We start from the raw sequence: 23,391 nt of genomic DNA on the forward strand, positions 1-23,391 counted from the left end.
TCTAATTTTATTTTAATTTTATATTTAAATAGTATCAAATATAAATGATGATCAATAAAAAAAACACATTCAACTATCTCAAATATAAAATCATGATATTCATATAATAAAAAATTACGTTCAAACAATCTCAAATATTAATCATGATAAATAATAAAATTATAAATCATGTGCAAGCGCACTTGCAAAGCAAACTAGTAATGTTTAAAATATTATATCGCATATTTTAATTTTTTAATTGTTGGCATTGTGTAGTTTATATATAGTCGTTTTTCACAAAATATAAAACTGTAAAAATATTTAAAAAAACCGACACCGTTTTTATAAAGGTAAGAAATGGAAATATACTCCGGAAGGGACATGGGGACGTAAAAAAGGGATCCTATCAACTTGTCCCGACCTAGGATAATAAGTTCATGATCTTGGTCTTATCTTACTTCATCGTCGAAAAAGAAGACTTCCGTCGACAAATTCATAGGTAGCTTCATTCTTTTTGGGTGTGAAGCAGTGTCAAACCAAAATACCCAACAAGCATTACCGCAATACCAAAAATTTAAAAGATAGGACGTGTGATTCAACGTTTTAAAATTGCACTTAAACTGCTACAAACAGGAAAGATTAGGGTTTAATATTGCCAATAGCCATAATAAAACAAATGTTGGCAGTGGTAGTAGCTAGTAGACTGTAGAGGCATCATACAAGAACATTAATGTTAACCAACGCCATAGACAAACATTAATGTTGCCCTATATATACTCATCTGAGTTGTTTGCTTCATGCATGCAGATTGCAGAGTAGAGTAAACAAAAATGAAGAGATGAGAGATCAAACAAAATGAAGCTAAACATACTCATTCTTATTCTCTTCTCACTCCTTTTGCTAACACACTCACTCCTTGAATCCACCACAACTTACAACACCACCACCACTGAAGAAGAAATAGAAGAAGAAAAAAGAAGCAGTAGTAATAGAACTCCGCCGTCAAGAAGCGGAAATAGAAGTAGAAGCAGAGGCAGAGGCCGAACCGGAAGCCGAAACAGAGGAAGAGGAAGAGGCGGAAGCAGAAGCAGAGGAAGATCTAACTGTGACCCTGTTTTTGAATACCTGTTTGATTCATGTGGCCAATGGCCTTTCCCTACTTACCCTTCGCCGGACAATCCGTTTAACCCTACGCCCAGACCCTCACCTCCTAAGAGAAAAACTCCGCCGTTGCCGCCACCTCTCGTCCCTTCTCCTCCTCCTTCTCCCACCCCAATTGTCCCATCTCCACCGCCGCCTGTAGTTCAACCTTCTCCTTCTCCACCTCCAGTTGTTCCATCTCCACCACCTGTTGTCCCATCTCCATCTCCATCTCCACCTCCTGTTGTTCCGTCACCACCACCCTGCAACTGTAATTCACCACCGCCGGTTCCTTCTCCACCACCTCCTTCTCCTTCTCCGCCACCCCCAATTCCACCACCACCATTAGTTCCATCTCCACCCCCTCCATCATCACCACCTCCTGAAATACAACCACCAATAATATTCCCACCTCCACCATTAGTTCCTTCACCGCCTCCACCTGACATTATACCATGGCTATCACCTCCAGATGATCAGTTTCCTCTAGCACCACCGCTAGTCCCTATGTTTGATCCACCACCGACACCAACATTTGATTTTACACCGGCACCACCGCTTGTCCCCATGTTTGATCCGCCACCACAACAAGATATGCCACCAGCTGATAATCAGTTTACACCAGCACCACCACTAGTCCCTATTTTCAATCTACCACCGCCAGTGCAAGATTTACCACCATTCTTTCCCATTAATATTTCTCCACCACCGGATTATCAGCCTCCGCAATTTCCATTACTGCCTCCAGATCAGCCACCGTTTGCATTTAATCCGCCTGTAATATCAACCCCGACGGTACCTGATCTTTTTCTACCACCTCCGTTGGTGCCTGATATTGATAGTCCACAGGAGCCATTACCATTTTCATATGCACCACCTGTACCTGATGCTATGTTCAATGAGCCATGACAACCATTGACACCACCCCTAACTTTTGTGCATTCATTGAAGATTTGAATGTTTCTTTTATAGTACTCGAAGTAATTTGCTCACACAAAATAATTAAGCAGATAAGAGTCTGGACGTCGTAGTTTTGTTTAGTGTTTATGTATTTTCGTTTCATTTTTTTTCCGGTCATTATAGAGTGGGATTTGCATGGCTTAATTTTGTTGATCTTCTAATTAAACTGTCTGTACGAAGGAACTTGATTAGTACTACTACTTTATACTAATATTCACACTTATTAGTGATACAGGCAGTCTAACGGTTCATTTAATTCTAAAATGTTATGAAATTTATTTATAAAGTAAATGAAATTGTAATCAATTTATTTAGTAGTTATTTTTTAAAATTTTAGAAAATTGATTGTGTTTATATCAATACATAGGCCAAATGGTTGGCCGTGTTATCAAAATTGATTATTTCACGGAAGCTGCGGAAAGAGGTAAGTTTGCTAGAATTGCTGTGGATTTGGACCTAAACAAACCCTTAGTGTCGCAGTTCTGTCTCGATGGAAAAGTGCAATTTGTGGAGTATGAATGCCTTCCTAGGATTTGTTTTAATTGCGGAAAATTTGGTCACGTTAAAGAGAAATGTCCTGAGATCATTATCAATAACCAGGTGAATTCTAGCTCTATTATGGAAGGTCAGAATAATGTTCAAAAGACTCCGGCGGCCGTTACAGGGGAGAATGCAAACCCTAGTTTTGGGCCTTGGATGATGGTGAACAAGAAGAGAAGGTCAACAACTAGTAATGGTAACAAAAATAATTTACATCGCGGTAAATCTTCAAATGTCAACAATCAACGGGGCTCTAGGTTTCAAATTTTGGAAAGGGATAATGTGGAAGATATTACTGAGATAAGCAATAATCCGGTAATTGTGGAAGAGAATTTGGAAAGAAATAGTCTTCCTCAGTATATGGGAAGTAAACAGATAAGTCATGCAAACTTTGACAAAAATGCCCCTAAGGATAATGATAGTCTATCATATTTGAAAAGCTCAGAGGATGCTCGGATTGGCTCAAGTCAACAACCCAAAACTCGTTTTATCGTGAACAAAGTCCAAACTTCTTTGGATTCTTCAAAACACACAGCAGTAAATGTAATTTACAACTCCTCTACTGTTAATCAAGAGAGGACAATCTCGACAACCTCGATGGAGAAGATGGATAGTGACATTGTTCATTTTCCTAACAAGAAATCAATACCACCAGATAGAGAAGACATCGGTGGCCATTTGCAAACAAACATTATTGACCCTTGTCTTAGTTTGCTGGAAAATTCAAATATTGAAATGGCAATGATGGAAGAGTTCATTGACACAGATGGAAAAATGATGGCAAGAGGAGAAGATATGGAAGGGGTTTCTCATACCCCACTATAATGGGTATGTGGCGCTTCCATGTCCATGAAGTTATATTCTATGTTTCAATGGATTAGGCTCGATTCATTTGAAATTTTTCATGATGCAAGTTTTTTTCATTAGTTTGTTTTAGGCAATTGCCTCTTTTCCTTGTACCAAAAAAAAAAAATAAATTTCAATTTATATACTACTATTATTTACACCAAAAAACAACATATTGTAGGAATTTGCCAATTTGCCAATTTTTCAATTAAAATTAGTTTTATTGTAATATTAGATAGTTTGCATTTGATTTTCAATGTGAGCCGTACTAGCATTCAAATAAACAAGTGATAAATTTCGTATTAGAAAAGCAAATGACATCAATTAAAATTTACTAACGATTTCGAGTTAAATTTATTGATAAGAAAAATATCATATCGGTTAAACTCTCTATTCTTCTTTTTAAATTTTTAAAAGAAAATACTTAATTCACTTATTTTAATTTATATTTTATTGTACCGTTTTATATGACATGTTTTATTAGTTTAATTCCTATTCAAAATATATGCATAATTTTTTTTAAATTGGTCCACTCATTTGTTGTCACATCACGTGGGTTAAAAAAATTGGGTTAAATAGAATTACTCTTTTTTAAAAGAAAAAATATTTATCTATAACCATAAGATTTAACTCCATGATCAAGTAAGCCCGAAAAGATTCATTTATGCCTCTAACGTCTTAAAAAGTGAATAACCAGACTCCAATTTTAACGCACAAATGTGATGTTGGGGTCTAGTTGTCAAATTCAAAAGTCTACTTGTTCATTTTTTAAGATTTTGGGGAGCATATTTGAACCTTTTAAAATGTTGAAAGCTTATTTGATTATGGAGATATATTTTAAGGGCATAAATGACCCTTTTCCCTTTTCAAAATACATGACGTAGGAATAACAAGCCAATCAGGCAATCATACAATTGAAGATCAGAACCGTTAGCATCGAAAACCCAGAGAGTAGAATCATCACTTACATTCTTCAATCTTCCAAATCTCCGATCAAAATGAGTTCGAAACAATTCGATCTACCTCAAGAATGTTGGGAACTAATCTTCAATTCCCTCGACCACCACCGTCACTTCGAACCCCTCTCCTTAGTCTCCCCCCGTTTCCTCTCCATCACCAACCACCTCCGCCAAACCCTTATCATCTCCTCCCACACCCTCCCTCTCCTCCCCCGCCTCCTCCGCCGCTTCCCCAATCTCAAATCCATCCATATCTCCCAATTATTCGATGCCAATCTCAATTCCCTCCTCCACCGCCTCTCCAAGTCAAAATTCGACCTCGAAACCCTCACGATCGCGAATCAGACCCAGTTTCCCCATTCGGGTCTGGGTCAGTTAGGGCTAACCATGAGAAATTTGAGGAAATTGAATTGCTCGAAAATGTCGGGTTTACAAGATAATGATTTGTTTTTGATTGGGTCTTCGTTTCCTTTGCTTGAGGAGATTGATATTAGCTTTCCTGTTTATAATTCTCGGTTTAATCCGAATGGGTCGTTGGATTTGCATTGTTTTTCAGGGATTGTTACGGATGAAGGAGTTCTTCATTTGGCTAGGAAACTTAGTAAGCTGTTAAAGATTGATCTCTCTGGTAATCGGTTCATTAGTGATAAGTCTCTTAAGTTTTTATCATTGAATTGTCTGTTATTAAGTGAGGTTCGGGTTTATGATTGCGATTTCATTACGCAGAATGGGATTAGTTTAGTTTTGCGTAATTGTGCTTGTTTGAATTCTATTTCGTTGGATAGTGTCGGGATACCTTCTATAGATATTTTCTTTCAAGAGTCTTTTAGTTATGCGAAAACATTGTCTGTTCTTCATCTTTCGAATTCGTTTATTTCCGATGAATTGCTTCATTTGGTTTCTGAAGCTTGTCTTCCGTTAAAGAAATTGACTCTCTCGTATTGCTACAATTTCTCGTTTGCTGGCATTTTTTCGTTATTGTATAGGTATCAGTTTCTTGTCTACTTAGATCTCGAAGGGGCAAACTTTCTCACCGATGAGTCTATGATTGAGTTACTTAATTTTCTTTGCAACTTGTCGTATATAAACCTCAGTTTATGTTCTAAGCTCACGAGTTTGACCTTCTTCGCCCTGTTGAAAAATTGTCCCTTATTGGAAGATATCAAAATGGAGAGAACTAACTTAGGCGTCGAAGAGTGTATGGTTGATATGGCGAGTAATATGCGGATCAGGTCAGTAAGGTTGGCTGGGAGTAATAGTTTGAGTGATGAATGTCTGGTGAAAATTGCGTTATGTTGCCCGAGGTTACAAGTTCTGCAGATGAGCTATTGTTTTTCGGTTACTGAAGAAGGGATCAAAGGTCTTCTTAATAACTGTAGTGAAATTAGGCATTTGGAGATGAATCGATGCATAGGGATAAATAATCTCGATATAGATATTGAACTTCCTAAATTGGAGGTTTTGCAAGTGCAAGGACCGGGAGTTGATGATGACTCTTTGGCGGTTATTGCAAAGAGATGCCAGATGCTGATGCATCTGGACTTGGAAGGTTGCTTGAATGTGACGGCGAAAGGGGTGAACGAAGTGGTACAGAAGTGTACGAGACTGAGGGAGTTAAATTTGAAGTGGTGCGATAATGTGAGAGTTGATATGGTATCAAGTATGGTGTTTTCAAGGCCATCGTTAAGGAAAATTATTCCACCGTGTGGATTCATTCTTACTGATAATCAGATTAGTTTTTTCAAGCGACATGGATGTTTAGTCTGTAAGGACTAGTGTTCATGGTGCTTATTGATTTGATTAAATTTTCTAGTTCCGATTCCTATACCGAATTGTTTGAGAGATGGAGATAGCTTTCTATGAGTTGTAACATTTTAATGTCTTTTTTCTGTATTTCTATGAATTAAGTTGATAGAATAAAGTTACATACAACATGCAAGGTCGAACTGTTCCCGGTGTTCATAACAATTAGCAAGCACAATTTTCTTTTGTTTTCTCAGTTAAGCTAAGCTTCAGCAGCTTGCTTCATGTGTATGTCTGTGTGTATAAATGGCAAAATACATATTTGAGTCCATGCACCTGACCACTTTTTTGTTTTGAATTCTACACTTTTATTTATCAATATCGGGTCCTTACCTTTTAAATTGTGTAGACATGTAGTCCCTTCATCATGAAAAGAAACACGTATACTTCAAGCGTTGTTGCGACCTGATAATTTTTTTTATTCGTTTCCATACTTTATCTAAATTTGGTTTTGTACCTTTATTTTTACGATTAAGTTACTAAATTGTTTTTTATCCTACATGTATTGACAACATTAACATTTTGTGTGACATAGGGATCCAATATCTACAAATTAGAAGTGTAAAGACTTGATATCAATTTCAAAAATAGGACAAGTTGAGGGATCTAAATACTCATTATGCTTATATAAATGGTTAAATTTAAATTAATCACAAAATTCGACATGATTTGCTAACAAAACATAACTTTAGCACTTGATAAAATCAATCACCAACTCATATGTTTTGATAAAGTGGAACACCGAGCTATTTTTTCGTTAAACGAACATTGACGTGAATACTAAAATATACATTTTTCCGTTTGCCACATCAGCATTTTCCAATGGAAAAAAGGCCGTTGTTTCGATTTATCAAACAATAAAAGTTGGTGACTGATTTCGTCAAATTTTAAAATTCGTATTGTAATTGCAAAATACGTTAAAGTTCATAAACGTTTTTTTACAATTAAACTTTATATAAGCAAAAGTATGCGGCGTCATTTTTTCCGGTTTGAATTAAGGAAATAAAATTATAGGAAACTGTAATTTTCTTATATATCAATCTATTTGTTTCTGTTTCTTTTACAAACTTTAACACCCAAATAAAGGATATGAGGTTTAATTTCTTTACCATTCTTTTCCTTATCTTAAATTTCTATCAGAACAAAGAACTTGCTTGGTTGGGTAAAATAGGTTTGGGGTTTATATTTGTTTAGAGAAGTAATAATTCTTTTTTTTTTTATAATTGGGGAGGGGGAGCGCTTGTGGGAGGAATCGAACCCACGACCTAGCAATTTGCTGCCAGTGCTTATACCATTTGAGCTATAGCTCGTTGGTAAGTAATAATTATTTATTTTATATATTTTATTTTAACAAAAAAATAAAGTTGATAATTTTAAAAGTTTGAATATAAACAAAAGAATAAATAAGGTTGAGTATTTTTGGATGGTTAATGCCTTTGTGGCCCCTAGAAATGGTTTCGAAACCAAATTGTTCCATTTGTTTTTAAAAATGAACAATAAAATTTAATTTACAGTTATTAGTAGTTAAAGTACAAAATTAAGTTCATTAAAATATAGTAGCTTTAACTTATAATGAACTTGAGAAACACAGTGACACTTCCCTCTTTATGGTATTTTGCCTGACATATGATTTTTATTGAGAGATTGAGTCTGAACTTAATAACTCAATTTCAGAAATTTTATATTTATCCATTTATAATATAATATTGGAAGAAATCGAATTTCTGAGAAAGACTAAAATCATAAACAAAAATATAAATAAAATAAATAAGTGGTTTTGATAACATAAACTTAAATGAGCTCAATTATTGGATAAGTTGATGTAAAGCCAGGATGGTAATTATATACATATAATTTGCTCCATATAGGTCCAAATTGAAAAAGAATTATCTAAAAACGAGAGATTTGTGATTGGATTAAAATCCAAAATTTAATGTTAATTGGATGCTTCCTTGGCAGTACCTCAAATTTGACCCACTCAGTCTTCCAACAAAGCCACCAAATTCTGTATAATTTCTTGTGACTCCAAAGCTATGCACATAAAGTCCTCAACATGACGAATCTTGATGTTGGTTTTGTAAATGACCAATTACTTTTTTGTCTTTAAATTATATTATTTTACTTTATTAGATTTTTCAATTTCTATTTAATTTTTTCAAATTTTTAAATTTTTATTTTTTAATTTATTAAATTCTTAAACGGAGATTCATTTAATTACTTAATAAATCAAAAAACAAAAATTGCGGATCTAATGAGCCAAAAACTAAAAGTTTAGAGATTTAATGAACCAAAAAACGAAAATTGAAAGACCTGAAAAAGCTAAATAGATGCTGAGAGACCTGATAAATCAAAATTATATATTTAGGGACCGTAAAATAGATTTAGCTTTTTATATTGCCAAAAAAACAAAGAAACTAAATAGGTCGTATAAAAAAAACTCGATTATTTTTAATTTTTTATAATTTTATTTAGAATTTTCAAAATTTACAAATCATTTCAATTTAATAATTTTATTATATTCTATTTCAATTTTAGTTGTATCAGCCTTTCACTTCAATACCATTCCACTTGTCTTTTTTTATTCATTTAAACTTTAAATTAAAATTTAATAAATTTAAAGGTGTGATGAATTAAATAAAAAAAATTAGAGATCAAATAAGTAAATTAATATAAGCTCATGAGTCAAATGCAAAATTTTATCCTGAACGACGTTTTTATCATTCAAGGACTTCAAAATGCATTTTCACTTAGTTGGAGTATCAGAAAAAGATGAAATTTAGTTTAAAGACCAGATAATTAAACGTGGTATGTTTTAAAAATCTGAAATGTGCTATTTTATTTTTTTTCCACTCAAACTTAAACAAATAGCTTTAATTAAAATTAAAAATTTTAAAATGAGCTAAAATTATTTATGTTGAAAGTTTGAATAATAATTTTTTTTTTTAAAGATGAAATATTTTTTGAAGATTAAAACTTCTAATAACTATCAATGATTCATCTATCAGCCTACTCAAATAAACCTAACACGGATCATGATGTATGAATAAGCTAATCAGATTCTCCCATCTACGTAAATCATAAAATTAAGAATGTAGATATATATGCTCAAGCATGGAGTAATTGATCCTCAGAGTTATTAATTTTTTTTTATTTCAGTTACTGAATTTTATTTTTTTTTTGTCACTTACTTTTAATGTCTTTTTTCATTTTGATCTTTTTGGTCAAAAAAAATTAAATGGCAGCTGGAGTTTATTTTTTTAACCTAAAAAATTATCATGTATGCATAATTTTAAAAAGCCTTCAAAATGAAATTACGTATGTGGGATAAATTTTTAAGATAAAATTAGCAACAATTTACATGTCAAAATTTGGCTGCCACCTAAATATTTTGGACAGATTTAAAAAAAATAAAGTTTGATAACCAAAAAAATAACAATTAAAATTTAATAATAGAAATGAAAAAAAAAATCGACAATCTTCAAGATTAATTACCTCTCGTGCATGTTACCCCTAACAAATTAATCTTTAAAACAAAATTGAATCTTAAAAATAATGGATTTATACAAATAATTGCAGGAATATGAAGAAGAAGAAAAAGAAGAAACCTATTACCTTAACTTCGACTCTTGTTGGGCATTGAAAGAAAAGGGAGACGAAACCCTACTCTCCTGTATTTATAGTTTATTCTTGATCTTAATTAATTTTGTATTAAAAAAACAATTATAAATTATCTGTTGGATACAATATAAATATTCAACTTCACATAATTATAAAATTTAAATATTCTATATTCTTTCATCTAGAAGAATTAAAGTACGCCACCATGTGTTTAAATTTAACAATTGTATTTTATTGAATATGAGTCAAGAATAAGATATCAAATAGCTATACATACACATCAGAAATTAATAATGTTTCTTTAATTCTACTAACGGAATATTAGATTATAGTTCTAATATTAAATTGTATCCTACAATTATTGTGTTTTGTTGGCACTTAAAGGTAAAGTCATGAGTCAGAATTGGATCACCAAAAATTAATTTTTTTTGTTGTTGCTAGGGATATAATTAGAAGTTTCTATTGCTTTGATAAAGAAGGATCAATATATGTACATGCTTTATAACTATATTCCTAACTTTTATATTGGCATAATGCATATAGATCCATGTACTTGTCCTATTTTTGCTATTGGATCCTTACATTTTTATTTCTTAACATTAATTGACGTTTACACTTTTAATTTTAAAGATATTAAAAAAATATTAGAATTTAATATCAATAAATATGAAATACAGAGACTAAAATTTAATAAAGTTAAAGTATATAAAAAATAAAAAAATTATTCCGCTCACACTGACAGCGTGAAATACATATGTTTCATTTCCGACGGATGAACTTAGTATCTATAAAATTTAAAAGTAAAAAAACCTCAAAATTAACAAATGAAAAAAATTCTCTGTGAAAGAGAAAACGTGCAGGGACTTAAAATATAAATTTTTCTATTTAAATGTTATATAATACTATGGTGGAACTGCTTTTTAAAAACTATTTTAAAATTTAGATAAATAATTTGTTGAAATATCTATACCCCATATAAAAAAAACAACTATATTTGATTGGATTCTACTAGTGATGAATTTAAATATTTATGCGTTTTATTTAAATAATATTCAATAAAAGTTAATTAAGTTATTCCATCCCTTCTCGCTTTGAATTTAAAACAAAAAGTTAGTGATAATAATTATATTCATATAATCATACAGAAAAAAGTGCGAGGTGAATTATATTATTGGTCCATAGTGTAATTGGTGAGTACATAATTAAATTATCTCCATTGACAGCGGAATTTGTTTTAGAAAAGTCTGATTAATGTAAAAGTCATATGTATTGATCAATTAATCTTGGAGAGGCAAAGGAAAAAATGGGCATTCCCTATTTCCTGGAACCATCAAATTTGTATAATACGTGCTTAATTTTTAATCTTTTTATTCCAAAATATTATATTAAAAAATTACTAGTTTTTTTTTAAATTAAATTTTTTATTGTTTTTCCAACTGACCATTCTGAAATTTGTGTTATAATTATCTAATGTTTAAAATCTAAGATACATACATATTGATTTTTTAAAATAATACGTTGCAGATAGTTTCAGAAATGAAATATTTTTTTCATTTTATTATTAAATCGGTTAATTTTTGTATCATTATCTTAGTATTAATTTATTTAAATACAAACCAAACATAATCATACTAGCAAGAAAAATCTTTCTATTAAATTCTAATATTTATACTTTTTTTTGTCAAAGTCTAAAATTTTCATTAATAATAGCAAAAATTACATAAATGAACGGTTTTTCAACAAATTGAAAAAACTGTTCTAAGATAATGATAAATGCTATAAATACAACTGTACATACAGTCATCGATAAGGGTTTTTCAAACCACCAAATGGGTCACCCAATACATTTACGATTCCAATATTAAATTACAATTTTCAAACCGCTCTATCCTTAAAACTTCAAACAGCTATCTAGAAATTGGAACTAACAATCTCCAAGTATATTAGCATACTTTTATATCAATCAATTTAATCGTTTTTTGTTTAAGCACATGTTTGACGTTTATTTACTTAGATTATTTAATTTTACAATGGGAATATAAATTTTACCAGTTTTAATTTAATTTATAGGTTGGGAAAATTCTCTTTACATGCCTCCAATAAATTAAAGCCTATGTTTTTTTTTATCAAAGAATTAAAGCCTATGTCAACAGCTTCTAGATGGTTAAATTTATCCACGATTTAGATAATACTATCTAGATAAACTCATCAAACATACTAAAATTCTTACTCCATCTCATTTGCTTGCGGTCTACTTTCGGACCTTGAAATAAATATAATTTCCATGCATGGTTTTCTCTTCTTTTTTGTGATATTAAAAAAAACATTTAATTATTAGAGTTTCCACTTTCCAACAACTATATTAGATTCTGACATATAAATTTATTTACTAATGTTGCCTTTTATGAAGATTTGAGCATCCTTACTGGCAAAGCCACAATGGTTATTTGACTATTTCTAAAATTATTAAAATATTATAATAAATAGTTTAAATTATACTATGTTCAATTTATTTTTGATATATATATATATATATAGAATACAATGTTAATTTAAATTATAAATATTAAATTTATTTTAATATATACTGAATATTTTTTGTTTTAGATCAAATTATAATATATGCTCTCTTTTGAAATAATTTATGTCTTTGCTTTTAATTTTTTTTTCTCACATCATTTTAAAAAATACAAATAGTGTAATTAAATAATGCTCACTCATACGAAGAACCTACTTAGTCTGCATATGAAAGATTTAAGTGTACTATTTTATAGTCGAGACCAGGACCGGCCTTAGGCATAGGCCACTAAAGCCTATGCCTAGGGCCTCTACTTTTAGAGGGCCCCATATAAATATGGGGTCCTTAAAAAAATATTTAAATATTTTATAAAAAAATATATTATATTTTATTAAATGTGTTTTATTGAAGCTTTTAGTCGTATGTATTATTTTTTTTATTTTAAAGGTTAATTAAATAAATTTAATAATTAAAAATCTAAATTGCAAAGGCCCCATATTTATTTTAAATCTTTTAAAAATAAACCTTTTAATATATGTATATATCGGGCATTTTAATAATTTGTATTGTAAATTTAATTTTAAAAAATTAAATAAACTCCTTAGTAATACGTATGTAGTTTCCGACTAATATACCATCTAAAATAATATTTAATTTATATATTTTTATCGTTTAGGGCCTAATCTATATATATTATTTAAGTTTTTATAATTGTTTTTTCAAATGTCTTTTTTAAAAATTTATCAATGGTCTATTAAAAAGATATTTTATAAAAATGAAAAATGAACTTAATTTTATGAAAAAATAAAACAAGTTCTTTTTATAAATACTTTGATAAAAGTAAATATTTTTATAAATATTTTAAAAAAAGTCGCCTAGGGCCTCATCTCGTCTAAGGCCGGCCCTGGTCGAGACTTATTCAAAAAAAAAAAAAAACTCTGTATTAAAAAAAACAATAGTTACTCACACAATAGAAGACAAAATATAATCTAAATATTACTAATAGATTATATAATAGAGATCAACTCTTTTCTTTTTAAATTTTATACATAAAAAAAATTACATTTTAAATTTAATTTAGTGTTTTATTTAAAAACCATATTTCAGTTTAGATGATGATAATTTAAAAATCTATATAAAAAGCATCTGATAAAAACAATTTAAAACTTTGACAAGAATATATTTTCAGAATTAAACATATGTGAACTTTAACATTATTTGTCTGAATAAATTAAATTTCACAAAGTTATTAAGATATGAAATTTTTATAATTATATTTTAGGTTTAATAAGTACATTAAGATTATTATATATTTATTATTTTTCAAAAATTAATTATTATAAATTTAAGTATATTATGCAATAATATTTATATAAATTATTATTGAATATCAATTTTAATTATAGTATGATTTATTCTAAATAAATACTTAAAATTATTAAAATAAATAAGATATTTTAACCAATAAACTATAACTCAAACGGTATAAGCGTTGGAAAATAAACTGCTAAGTCGTGGGTTGATTTCTCCCACATACGCTCTTTCCTCTCTAATTATTAAAAAAATAATAAAATAATTTAATTTTTAATAAATAGAATAATTGTTTAAAATTAATTAAAAATACAATAAATGATATTTAACAATGTTATTCGATTTTAAGGAAAATAACAAAAAAAAAATCCACATCTGCGCGACTTAGTACAATACGGAAATTGAATATTAAAAATATAAATATACAATTATTTAAATCGAGGTATAATTTAAATAATATAAGCGCTAGATAGTATGCTATTTATATTATGAGTTTAATTTTTTTTAAAAACACTTTTTAATTATGTATAATAAAAAAATACGACAATTTAAATAGAGTTATGCCTTACAAGAATAATTAATAGTGATATCATTAATATTTTTCTAGCTTTCATCATATGGATAAAGGATTACATTATTTTATGTGTAGCCTGTAGGGATAAGATTATAGTTGCAGTTTAATTAATACTCCCTCCATTTTTTTTAGTTGTATATTTAGCAAAAATTATACATATTAAGAAAGTGGGGTTTATGTCTTAAATTATGAGAGTAAATACTCAAATAATCCTACTATTTAATAGTAAATTCTTTTGTAAATTGAGTTATAGAGTCATTTATTGAAGGAGGGATAAATTTGGAAGATACTAGCTAATGTTATCTTGAATTTCTAAAAAAACAACTATCGATGGAAAAACACATTTGCCTAAAGTGACAACTAAAAAAAATAGAGGGAGTAATTAATAAATTATAAAGTGTTGGTTCGAACCGTATACATATATACAACCGTTTAAAATTTGAGATCACTCGACTGGGGATCAGTCTGAATTTAAAAGATTTAAATATGCCGTCTCATAGTTGGAACCCGTTCAAAACACCTTATAAAATTATTAAAAAACAAAATAAATTATGAAGTGGACGCAGCAAATTTAAATTACAGTTTCATCAAAAAATATCATTCCCTTTATTTTTAAATAGTTGTCGTTTTATAGAGATTTTTTTATTCCTAATTCTTGTCACTTTAGAATATCAAGAAAGCATTTATTGCTATTTTTCCATATATATCCCTTACTAATTCATTGAAATAATATAAAAATACAAATAAAGAATTATACTAATTAACATTAACAAATTTTAAAAAGCATTAATTTAGTAAAAATATTTATAATTTTAGATATATTTATTAATTTTTTAATTTGTATAAAAATGGATAAAGCGACGACTATTTTAAAATAGAGAGAGTATGACTGATTTGATGTGACTATTTAACTAGTGTTATGATTGTCTTTTTTTTTTTGGTAAACCCATCCGGTTTCCAAGGCTTCGCCTTGACTAATCCGGATCCGACCCGTGTCGCGCACCTGACATGATGGGTGAGTCTTCCAGTGAAAATTTTCTGCATTTACAAGGACTCGAATCCGAGACCTTGCTTAAATGATATCAAGCCGCTTACCACTTGGAACAACTCCCATTGGTATGTTATGATTGTCTTTAATATTTATTATAAATTACCCATTTCTTTGTAGAAACTAAATTTCAGTTATTATAAAAAAATAGGCAGCCACCCTAATTTTAAAACCTGGCATATCATCGATATTTTATTAGAAAACAACAACAACTATCCATTCAATTATAGTAAACAGCAAATTTTGCTTTTATTGACACTTCAAATCAAAAAGCCTCTGTAATTTTTCTAAAAGTTTACATAGGCTCTTTAATTTATCTTTAAATTATTTAAACTCTCTAAATTTTTAAAATGATAGAAATAACCTTTCCGTTAATCACAATTAGAAACGGCCATTAATGCCGACATGTAAATATTAAGGTTGTTTTTGAACCTTTTTCTACATGGTTATGAAAGACACATCAACAACTAACGACCGTTTTTAACCGTGATCAATAAAGGGGTTGTTTGAACCATTTTAAAAATTAAAAGAGCTTAAATGGTCCAAAAATAAATTAAAAAGTCCATGTGTACCTTCAGGAAAATTATAAGGCTTTTTTTATACTTTTTTTCATAAATGAAATACTAAATTTATCTTTGTCCAAGAATATCTATTATCTATTCAAATGTAAAATAAAAAAATATCTAGAAGAAATTGATCAGGGCGTACAGCGACTTCATTTCCTTGTAGCGTGGAGACTTAGAAACATTGAACTTGACTTTTCAATCGATCCTCTGGTCAAATTAATGTTATACAAAATTACACCATGTTTGAATATTCAATAGCCGCCACTCTTCTTTTTAATCCCCACCTTTATAAAAACCTTCATTTCTTCAAAATCATATTACAGACACAGAATTTGAAGAACACCAACTTTTTTTTATTTTCATCTCAAGAACACCAAATTCTTTGATTCTTTTGTTCTATATTCAAGAAAACAAACCAACCGGGTTTTTCATTTTTGGTTGAAGTAAACAAGAAGTATACGTAAAAGTTTCTCATCTCCATAATCAATGGAGGGTGATATATTTAGAGCAAGTAATAGTATACGAAGAAGCTCATCAGTTTGGAGAAATAGTGATGTGTTTTCAAGATCTTCACGCGAGGAAGATGATGAGGAAGCTTTGAAATGGGCTTCACTTGAGAAATTGCCAACTTATGATCGTTTGAGGAAAGGAATTCTTGTTAGTGTTTCGAAAGGCGGTGCTAATGAGATCGATGTTGATAATCTTGGCGTTGAAGAACGGAAAACTTTGCTTGAGAGATTGGTTAAGGTTGCTGAAGAAGATAATGAGAAGTTCTTGCTCAAGCTCAAGAATCGTATTGACAGGTACGCGAATTGTCCCTACTGTCACGTTTTACAGAATGATAGACGATAATCAGCAATTTATAATCAATATTTTAACGAACCTGTTATTCGCATAGACCACGTAACGCAAACATAGTAGTCTGACTAAAGTTTTATCATATACAAGCTTATCATATACAAACAGAGGAACTCTGTTTTGATCATATTTGTTTGAAGTATTGGTAATGATTTTGCTTTATTTTTGGTGTGTTTAGGGTGGGAATTGAAACTCCGACAATTGAAGTTCGATTTGAGCATCTGAATATTGAAGCTCAAGCTTTTGTAGGAAGCAGTGCTTTGCCATCATTTGCTAACTTCTCTATGAGTGCTATAGAGGCAAGTACTCCAAATTGGTTAATTAGATTAGTTTTTGAAGGTTTTTATTGTTTAGTTTGTTTTGATGTTCTTGCAAGCTAACTGTAATTCAATTTACAGTCTCTGTTGAATCTTCTGCATCTTCTTCCGAACAGAAAGAGACCGTTGACTATTCTTAGCGATGTTAGTGGAATCATCAAGCCGCGAAGGTGATAAGATTTGTCATGATTTTGCTGATTTTACTAATCGGATGTTTTTGCAACAACTACTAATGTTTTTGGTGTATGCATCCATTTCAGAATGACTTTGCTTTTGGGTCCTCCAAGTTCTGGAAAGACAACACTCTTGTTGGCACTTGCTGGGAAGCTCGATTCTAGTTTAAAGGTTGCGACAAACATTGGTCTAGAAATTGTGAAAATTTTACTTTTGATGTTTCTTATGCACTCATGATTTTGAACTTTTTTCTGGCAGTTTTCTGGTAACGTAACTTATAATGGTCATGCGATGAATGAGTTCATACCCCAGAGATCAGCTGCCTACATCAGTCAACACGATCTCCACATAGGAGAATTGACTGTGAAGGAAACTCTGGCGTTTTCTGCTAGATGCCAAGGAGTTGGAACCCAACATGGTTAGTTCACCGGACTGATCGTTCTATCATTTTGTAGTCATTAAACTTATCTCATAGTACACCACTTGACTTAAAAACTTAATTATGAGAAACTGAATAATCTTTGTGATTTGCAGAGATGTTAGCGGAGTTGTCAAGAAGAGAGAAAGCAGCAAACATCAAGCCTGATCCTGACATCGATGTCTTCATGAAGGTAAGGGATTATATATTTTATGACAAAATGAAAATGTTAATAATGTAAAGACCTGTTTGAATTTGTAATCTGGCTACTGTATGAGTAATATGTTCTTTTGTGTTTGCATCTGCCATGTCATTGAAGAGCTAAGTACATTTTGAGTAAATCATTTGCTTTGATGTTTAATACCTTTGAAGAATTATTATGCTAGTACCAGTTGAATTTGGCAGCAACTGATTTCTACTATGTATGTTGTTTATAGGCAGCAGCAACAGAAGGTCAGGAGACCAGTGTGGTCACAGATTATGCTTTAAAGGTAGTTAGCACCTCTAACTATATTCATATCATGTAATATCATCGACAAAAATCGATACAGTTCCCTATTAGTTATTGAATGTCTTTATCTCGTAAAATTTACAGATTCTAGGATTGGAGGTCTGTGCTGATACTCTAGTAGGGAATGAAATGATAAGGGGTATCTCCGGAGGACAAAAGAAGCGTGTTACGACAGGTATAAAAAATAGCCTCCAATAGTCTAATTCGAGAAGCAAATAACTGTTTATTATTATTCTTTTTTAACTTTGTTCTATGTATCTTCAACAATAACAATTTGCAGGAGAAATGCTTGTTGGACCAGCAAAAGCACTGTTTATGGATGAGATATCCACTGGTTTGGACAGCTCAACAACTTACCAAATTGTGAACTCACTAAGGCAATCCATTCACATACTTAATGGAACTGCTGTCATCTCCCTCCTCCAGCCTGCACCGGAGACTTATAACCTCTTCGATGATATCATTCTGCTCTCCGATGGCCAGATTGTGTATCAGGGTCCTCGTGAGCAAATCGTTGGCTTTTTTGAGTATATGGGCTTCAAGTGTCCTGAAAGAAAAGGTGTTGCTGACTTCTTGCAAGAAGTAAGTAACTAGTGGTCTTACTACAATAAGAAAATAATTGCATGTGAAGTTCAGTATAAATTTAAACAATTCTGAACCTATTTACAGGTGACATCCACCAAAGATCAAAAGCAGTATTGGGCACGTAAAGACCAGCCTTACAGGTTTGTCTCAGTGAAGGAATTTGCGGAGTCATTTCAATCATATGAAGTAGGCCGAAGAAATGCACAAGAACTTGCAACTCCATTCGATAGGACCAAGAGCCACCCGGCTGCTTTGTCAACCAAACGTTATGGTGTTGGAAAGATGGAGCTGCTTAAAGCATGCTTTGCAAGAGAATTCTTGCTCATGAAAAGGAACTCATTCGTTTACATCTTCAAAATGTGCCAAGTAATTTTCAACAGATTTTGTGTTCTGTTATTTTCATTTCCGTATTCTGCATGCTCGGTAGTCATTTATTTTTGTTTTTTCTTCTGCTTACAGCTTTTGTTGATGGCATTCATTGGTATGACGGTCTTTCTGAGAACTGAGATGGACAGGGACACTCTCGCCGATGGGGGTATATATGTCGGTGCCTTGTTCTTTTCGCTAATCACAGTCATGTTTAACGGTATGGCAGAGTTGTCCATGACCATTGCAAAGCTTCCTGTATTTTACAAGCAAAGGGACCTCCTGTTCTTTCCTCCATGGGCTTATTCTCTTCCTTCATGGCTCCTTAAAATTCCCGTCACGTTTATGGAAGTTGGTGTTTGGGTGTTCCTGACTTACTATGTCATGGGGTTTGATCCAAATGTCGAAAGGTATGGAAAAATGAAAAAAAATATTCATGTATTCAAGTTGTTTTATCTGCTCCGATAATTTATTAATAAAGTATTCTGATGTGTTTTCTGCAGGCTGTTTAGGCAGTTCTTTCTGCTCTTACTTATTAACCAGATGGCCTCTGGTCTATTTCGGTTTATTGCGTCAGTAGGAAGAAACATGATTGTTGCCAATACATTCGGGTCATTTGCACTGCTTACACTTTTCGCATTGGGTGGCTTTGTCCTGTCAAAGGGTATAGTTTGTCTATTAAGTGTGCTTTAAAGATTGAATCTTCATAACATGAAACCCGAAATTCTAATTTTGACGTTTCTTGTTTTCGGAAAATGACAGATAGCATAAAGAATTGGTGGATATGGGGTTACTGGGTCTCCCCATTGATGTATGGGCAGAATGCTATAGTTGTTAATGAGTTTCTTGGCCACAGCTGGAGTCATGTAAATTTCTTTGAGCCTGACATATCCACGTTGGTACATTTGCATCTTCATCTAACTGATACCTGAACTATTTTGTAAATTTCAGGTTCCAGTAAATTCAACCTCTACGGATTCTCTCGGAGTTCAACTTTTGAAAACCCGCGGTTTCCCCACTGAAGCAAAATGGTATTGGTTAGGAGTAATCGCAACAGCCGGATACATATTGCTGTTCAACATTTTTTACACCATTGCTCTCACTCTCTTGGGCAGTAAGCATCCTAACTATAGACAACTAATCATTCCTTGAAATGATAAAAATTCTTTTTGTTGAATATTTGGCCTTAATGTTTTGCAGCATTTGAAAAGCCTTCTGCTTTTATATCCGACGATGATGAATCAAGCGACAAAAAACAAGGATCCATTCAGCTATCACAAGTTGAAAGTAGTCATAGTACTAATGCAGGTAACAGTCCAACTTACAATGTGGCCAGCTCTAGTCATTTCAAATGTTCTTAGTGTTTTCCAACTTTACTAAAACCGAGTTACTTGCAGCAAGCGGAAGCGCACTTGATGAGGCAAATCAGAACAAGAAAAAGGGAATGGTTCTTCCATTTGAACCACATTCCCTTACCTTTGATGATGTTGTATACTCCGTTGACATGCCACAGGTACGGAGTTACAAAAGCAGAAAACAAGGTGTTCTTTCAATCTGGTATGGTTAAAGATATCGAGGATCTAATCTTGTCAAATTGAACTTTACAGGAAATGAGAAATCAGGGAGTGGTTGACGATAAATTGGTGCTTTTGAAGGGTGTAAGTGGCGCTTTCAGGCCTGGTGTTTTGACAGCTTTAATGGGTGTTAGTGGTGCTGGTAAAACCACTCTGATGGACGTGTTGGCCGGTAGAAAAACTGGTGGATATATTGATGGAGAGATCACAATTTCTGGATATCCAAAGAAGCAAGAAACCTTTGCTAGAATTTCAGGATACTGTGAGCAGAATGACATCCATTCTCCACATGTTACTGTCTACGAATCCCTAGTCTATTCAGCTTGGCTTCGTCTACCCCCTGACGTCGACGCTGCAACCAGAAAGGTTTGCACTAATGTCTCAAATATGCATTGCTATGTGTGTCTTGAATTTTATTGCCTACTCTGTTGAATTTATCATAAATTATATCAAATTATAAATGCAGATGTTTGTTGATCAAGTCATGGATCTTGTGGAGCTGAATCCATTGAGACAAGCTATAGTTGGGTTGCCTGGTGTAAGTGGTCTTTCAACAGAGCAGAGGAAGAGGCTGACCATAGCAGTTGAGTTGGTTGCGAACCCCTCAATCATATTCATGGACGAGCCAACTTCAGGGCTAGATGCAAGAGCTGCTGCTATCGTTATGAGAACAGTCAGGAACACTGTGGACACAGGACGAACAGTTGTCTGCACCATCCATCAGCCAAGTATTGACATATTTGAAGCTTTTGATGAGGTAAAAGAACGTTGCAAAGTTCATACGAATTAATGCTTTGCGCTCGTTTTTCACCACAGTTTAATATTATGTATATATTATGTCATTGCAGCTTTTCCTGATGAAGAGAGGAGGAGAAGAGATATATGTCGGGCCATTGGGTCGCCACTCTATCCACCTGGTTAACTATTTTGAGGTACATTTGATGTTATGGACGGACAATTAAAAAAGCGCATCTAATGCATTTTCTTCACATTATATTTATACTAATTCATTGGACCAATTGTTTCTTCCAGGGAATTGAAGGAGTAAGTAAAATCACAGATGGTTACAATCCAGCAACCTGGATGTTGGAAGTCAGCAGTTCTGCCCAAGAATTAACATTGGGAGTTGATTTTGCAAACGTTTACAGGAATTCGGATCTTTACAGGTATATTCCGACATTCAATGCATAAAGTTGGCGAAATATATGAAGAATGTTATGCTAATGTTTGGTTTGTGTTTCAGGAGAAACAAGGCAATGATTCAGGAACTAAACAAGCCTGCGCCTGGTTCCGAGGACCTATATTTCCCTACACAGTATTCACAGTCTTTCTTAACCCAATGCGCGGCTTGCTTATGGAAGCAATCTTGGTCATACTGGAGGAATCCACCATACACTGCTGTCAGATTTTGGTTCACAACCTTTATTTCCTTGATGTTTGGAACAATTTTCTGGGATCTTGGATCTAAATTGTAAGTACATTGTGTAACTAAGACAGTCTCAACTCTTTTCAGTTCTTCCTCCTTAACCTGAATTCACATTTCTTTAACTGCAGGGAAAAGGAGCAAGATCTTGGTAACGCAATGGGTTCGATGTATGCAGCTACGCTCTTCCTTGGAGTGCAGAATGCACAATCAGTACAGCCAGTTGTTGCTGTTGAAAGAACCGTCTTTTACAGAGAGAGAGCCGCAGGAATGTATTCTGCCATGCCTTACGCATACGCTCAGGTAATCAATCGACAACTTTCAAAACGCAATACAAACTCTGATTCAATGCAAATAAATCTGTCGTATCTTATAATCTCTTTTTCTAATGTACGTTTTTCTTTGCAGGCCTTGATTGAGGTCCCATACGTATTTGTTCAAGCTGCTGTATACAGTGTAATAACATACGCAATGATCGGATTTCAATGGGAGGCAGCTAAGTTCCTCTGGTATCTGTTTTTCTTGTACTTCACATTGATGTACTTCACCTACTACGGAATGATGTCTGTCGCCTTCACACCCAACCACCACATTGCTGGAATAGTCTCCTCAGCATTCTATGCAATATGGAACATCTTTGCAGGATTCATCGTACCTCGAACTGTAAGTCTTTCGCAACCTACATTCACACTTTCTGTTCCTTCACAGAATCAACTTGTCAGCTGATCGAGTTTCAATTTTGTTACTTACACAGGAACTTCCGATATGGTGGAGATGGTACTACTGGGGATGTCCCATTGCATGGAGCTTGTACGGTCTAATTGCATCACAATTCGGAGATATACAGACCCCAATCGGAAACAGTCCATCAGTCGAGCAATATATCAAGGATGTCTACGGTATGGAGCACGATTTTATCGGAGTATGCGCTGGTGTTATCGTTGGAATTACCGTTCTGTTTGCATTTATCTTTGCTGTTTCTATCAAGGCCTTCAACTTCCAAAGGCGGTAGAGAAGAGATCAAACATTTGGTTTGCTCTTTTTATAAGTTTTGTTGTTTACAATATCAGGCAGTAGTGAAGAAAAAGAAAGAACAAACTATATATTGTTCTTGAATCTTGTATATTTTTCTTACCAATACATTTATTATTTGTACTTGATTCTTATTATGTTTTATGTAATTGTATTATATCAACTTTGCAAGGCTTTTTCCACTTGCTTGCAAGAAGAAGTTGCATATTTTATTTAGATTACGTTGTAAGAAATTCAATAACATGTTTATGATTTGAACAAAATTAATGAC

At 32.3% G+C, this 23,391-nt stretch overlaps 3 protein-coding genes across 4 annotated transcripts; all 3 read left to right on the top strand.

Annotated features, from left to right (window-relative positions):
* Positions 1–709: 709 nt before the first annotated feature.
* LOC126680805 (leucine-rich repeat extensin-like protein 5) lies at positions 710–2,319 on the top strand. The gene has a single exon (XM_050376003.2). It carries the CDS (start codon positions 835–837, stop codon positions 2,026–2,028), a length of 1,194 nt encoding a protein of 397 aa, XP_050231960.1. The 5' UTR covers positions 710–834; the 3' UTR covers positions 2,029–2,319.
* A 2,039-nt stretch (positions 2,320–4,358) lies between these two features.
* On the top strand, positions 4,359–6,498 carry LOC126680803 (uncharacterized). Its single transcript, XM_050376001.2, has one exon. The coding sequence runs from the start codon at positions 4,464–4,466 to the stop codon at positions 6,198–6,200; it is 1,737 nt and encodes a 578-aa protein (XP_050231958.1). The 5' UTR covers positions 4,359–4,463; the 3' UTR covers positions 6,201–6,498.
* Positions 6,499–16,154: 9,656 nt separating this feature from the next.
* LOC126680800 (pleiotropic drug resistance protein 1-like) lies at positions 16,155–23,243 on the top strand. 2 transcript variants are annotated; one of them, XM_050375996.2, is made up of 24 exons: positions 16,158–16,665; positions 16,899–17,019; positions 17,119–17,207; positions 17,298–17,382; positions 17,470–17,629; positions 17,746–17,822; positions 18,067–18,120; positions 18,225–18,315; positions 18,421–18,722; positions 18,810–19,091; positions 19,185–19,501; positions 19,595–19,755; positions 19,854–19,957; positions 20,043–20,205; positions 20,292–20,399; positions 20,489–20,604; positions 20,699–21,031; positions 21,132–21,422; positions 21,514–21,597; positions 21,698–21,831; positions 21,909–22,136; positions 22,220–22,391; positions 22,497–22,751; positions 22,843–23,243. In XM_050375996.2, the coding sequence occupies exons 1-24, from the start codon at positions 16,349–16,351 to the stop codon at positions 23,098–23,100; spliced, it is 4,302 nt and encodes a 1,433-aa protein (XP_050231953.1). In that variant the 5' UTR covers positions 16,158–16,348; the 3' UTR covers positions 23,101–23,243. The 2 variants fall into 2 exon arrangements, with proteins under 2 accessions (XP_050231952.1, XP_050231953.1); XM_050375995.2 differs by having other exon boundaries at positions 16,155–16,665; positions 18,810–19,501.
* The last annotated feature ends 148 nt before the right edge of the window (positions 23,244–23,391 follow it).

Source organism: Mercurialis annua, linkage group LG5 (genome assembly GCF_937616625.2).
Source record: "Mercurialis annua linkage group LG5, ddMerAnnu1.2, whole genome shotgun sequence".
Taxonomy (NCBI): domain Eukaryota; kingdom Viridiplantae; phylum Streptophyta; class Magnoliopsida; order Malpighiales; family Euphorbiaceae; genus Mercurialis; species Mercurialis annua.

Coding starts and splice junctions, on each gene's coding strand:
- LOC126680803 (XM_050376001.2), top strand. CDS start 4,464: ATGAGTTCGAAACAATTCGATCTACCTCAAGAATGTTGGGAACTAATC.
- LOC126680805 (XM_050376003.2), top strand. CDS start 835: ATGAAGCTAAACATACTCATTCTTATTCTCTTCTCACTCCTTTTGCTA.
- LOC126680800 (XM_050375995.2), top strand. CDS start 16,349: ATGGAGGGTGATATATTTAGAGCAAGTAATAGTATACGAAGAAGCTCA. Junction 17,823..18,066: donor ACATCGATGTCTTCATGAAG/GTAAGGGATTAT, acceptor TGTTGTTTATAG/GCAGCAGCAACAGAAGGTCA. Junction 19,756..19,853: donor TGGCTTTGTCCTGTCAAAGG/GTATAGTTTGTC, acceptor GGAAAATGACAG/ATAGCATAAAGAATTGGTGG.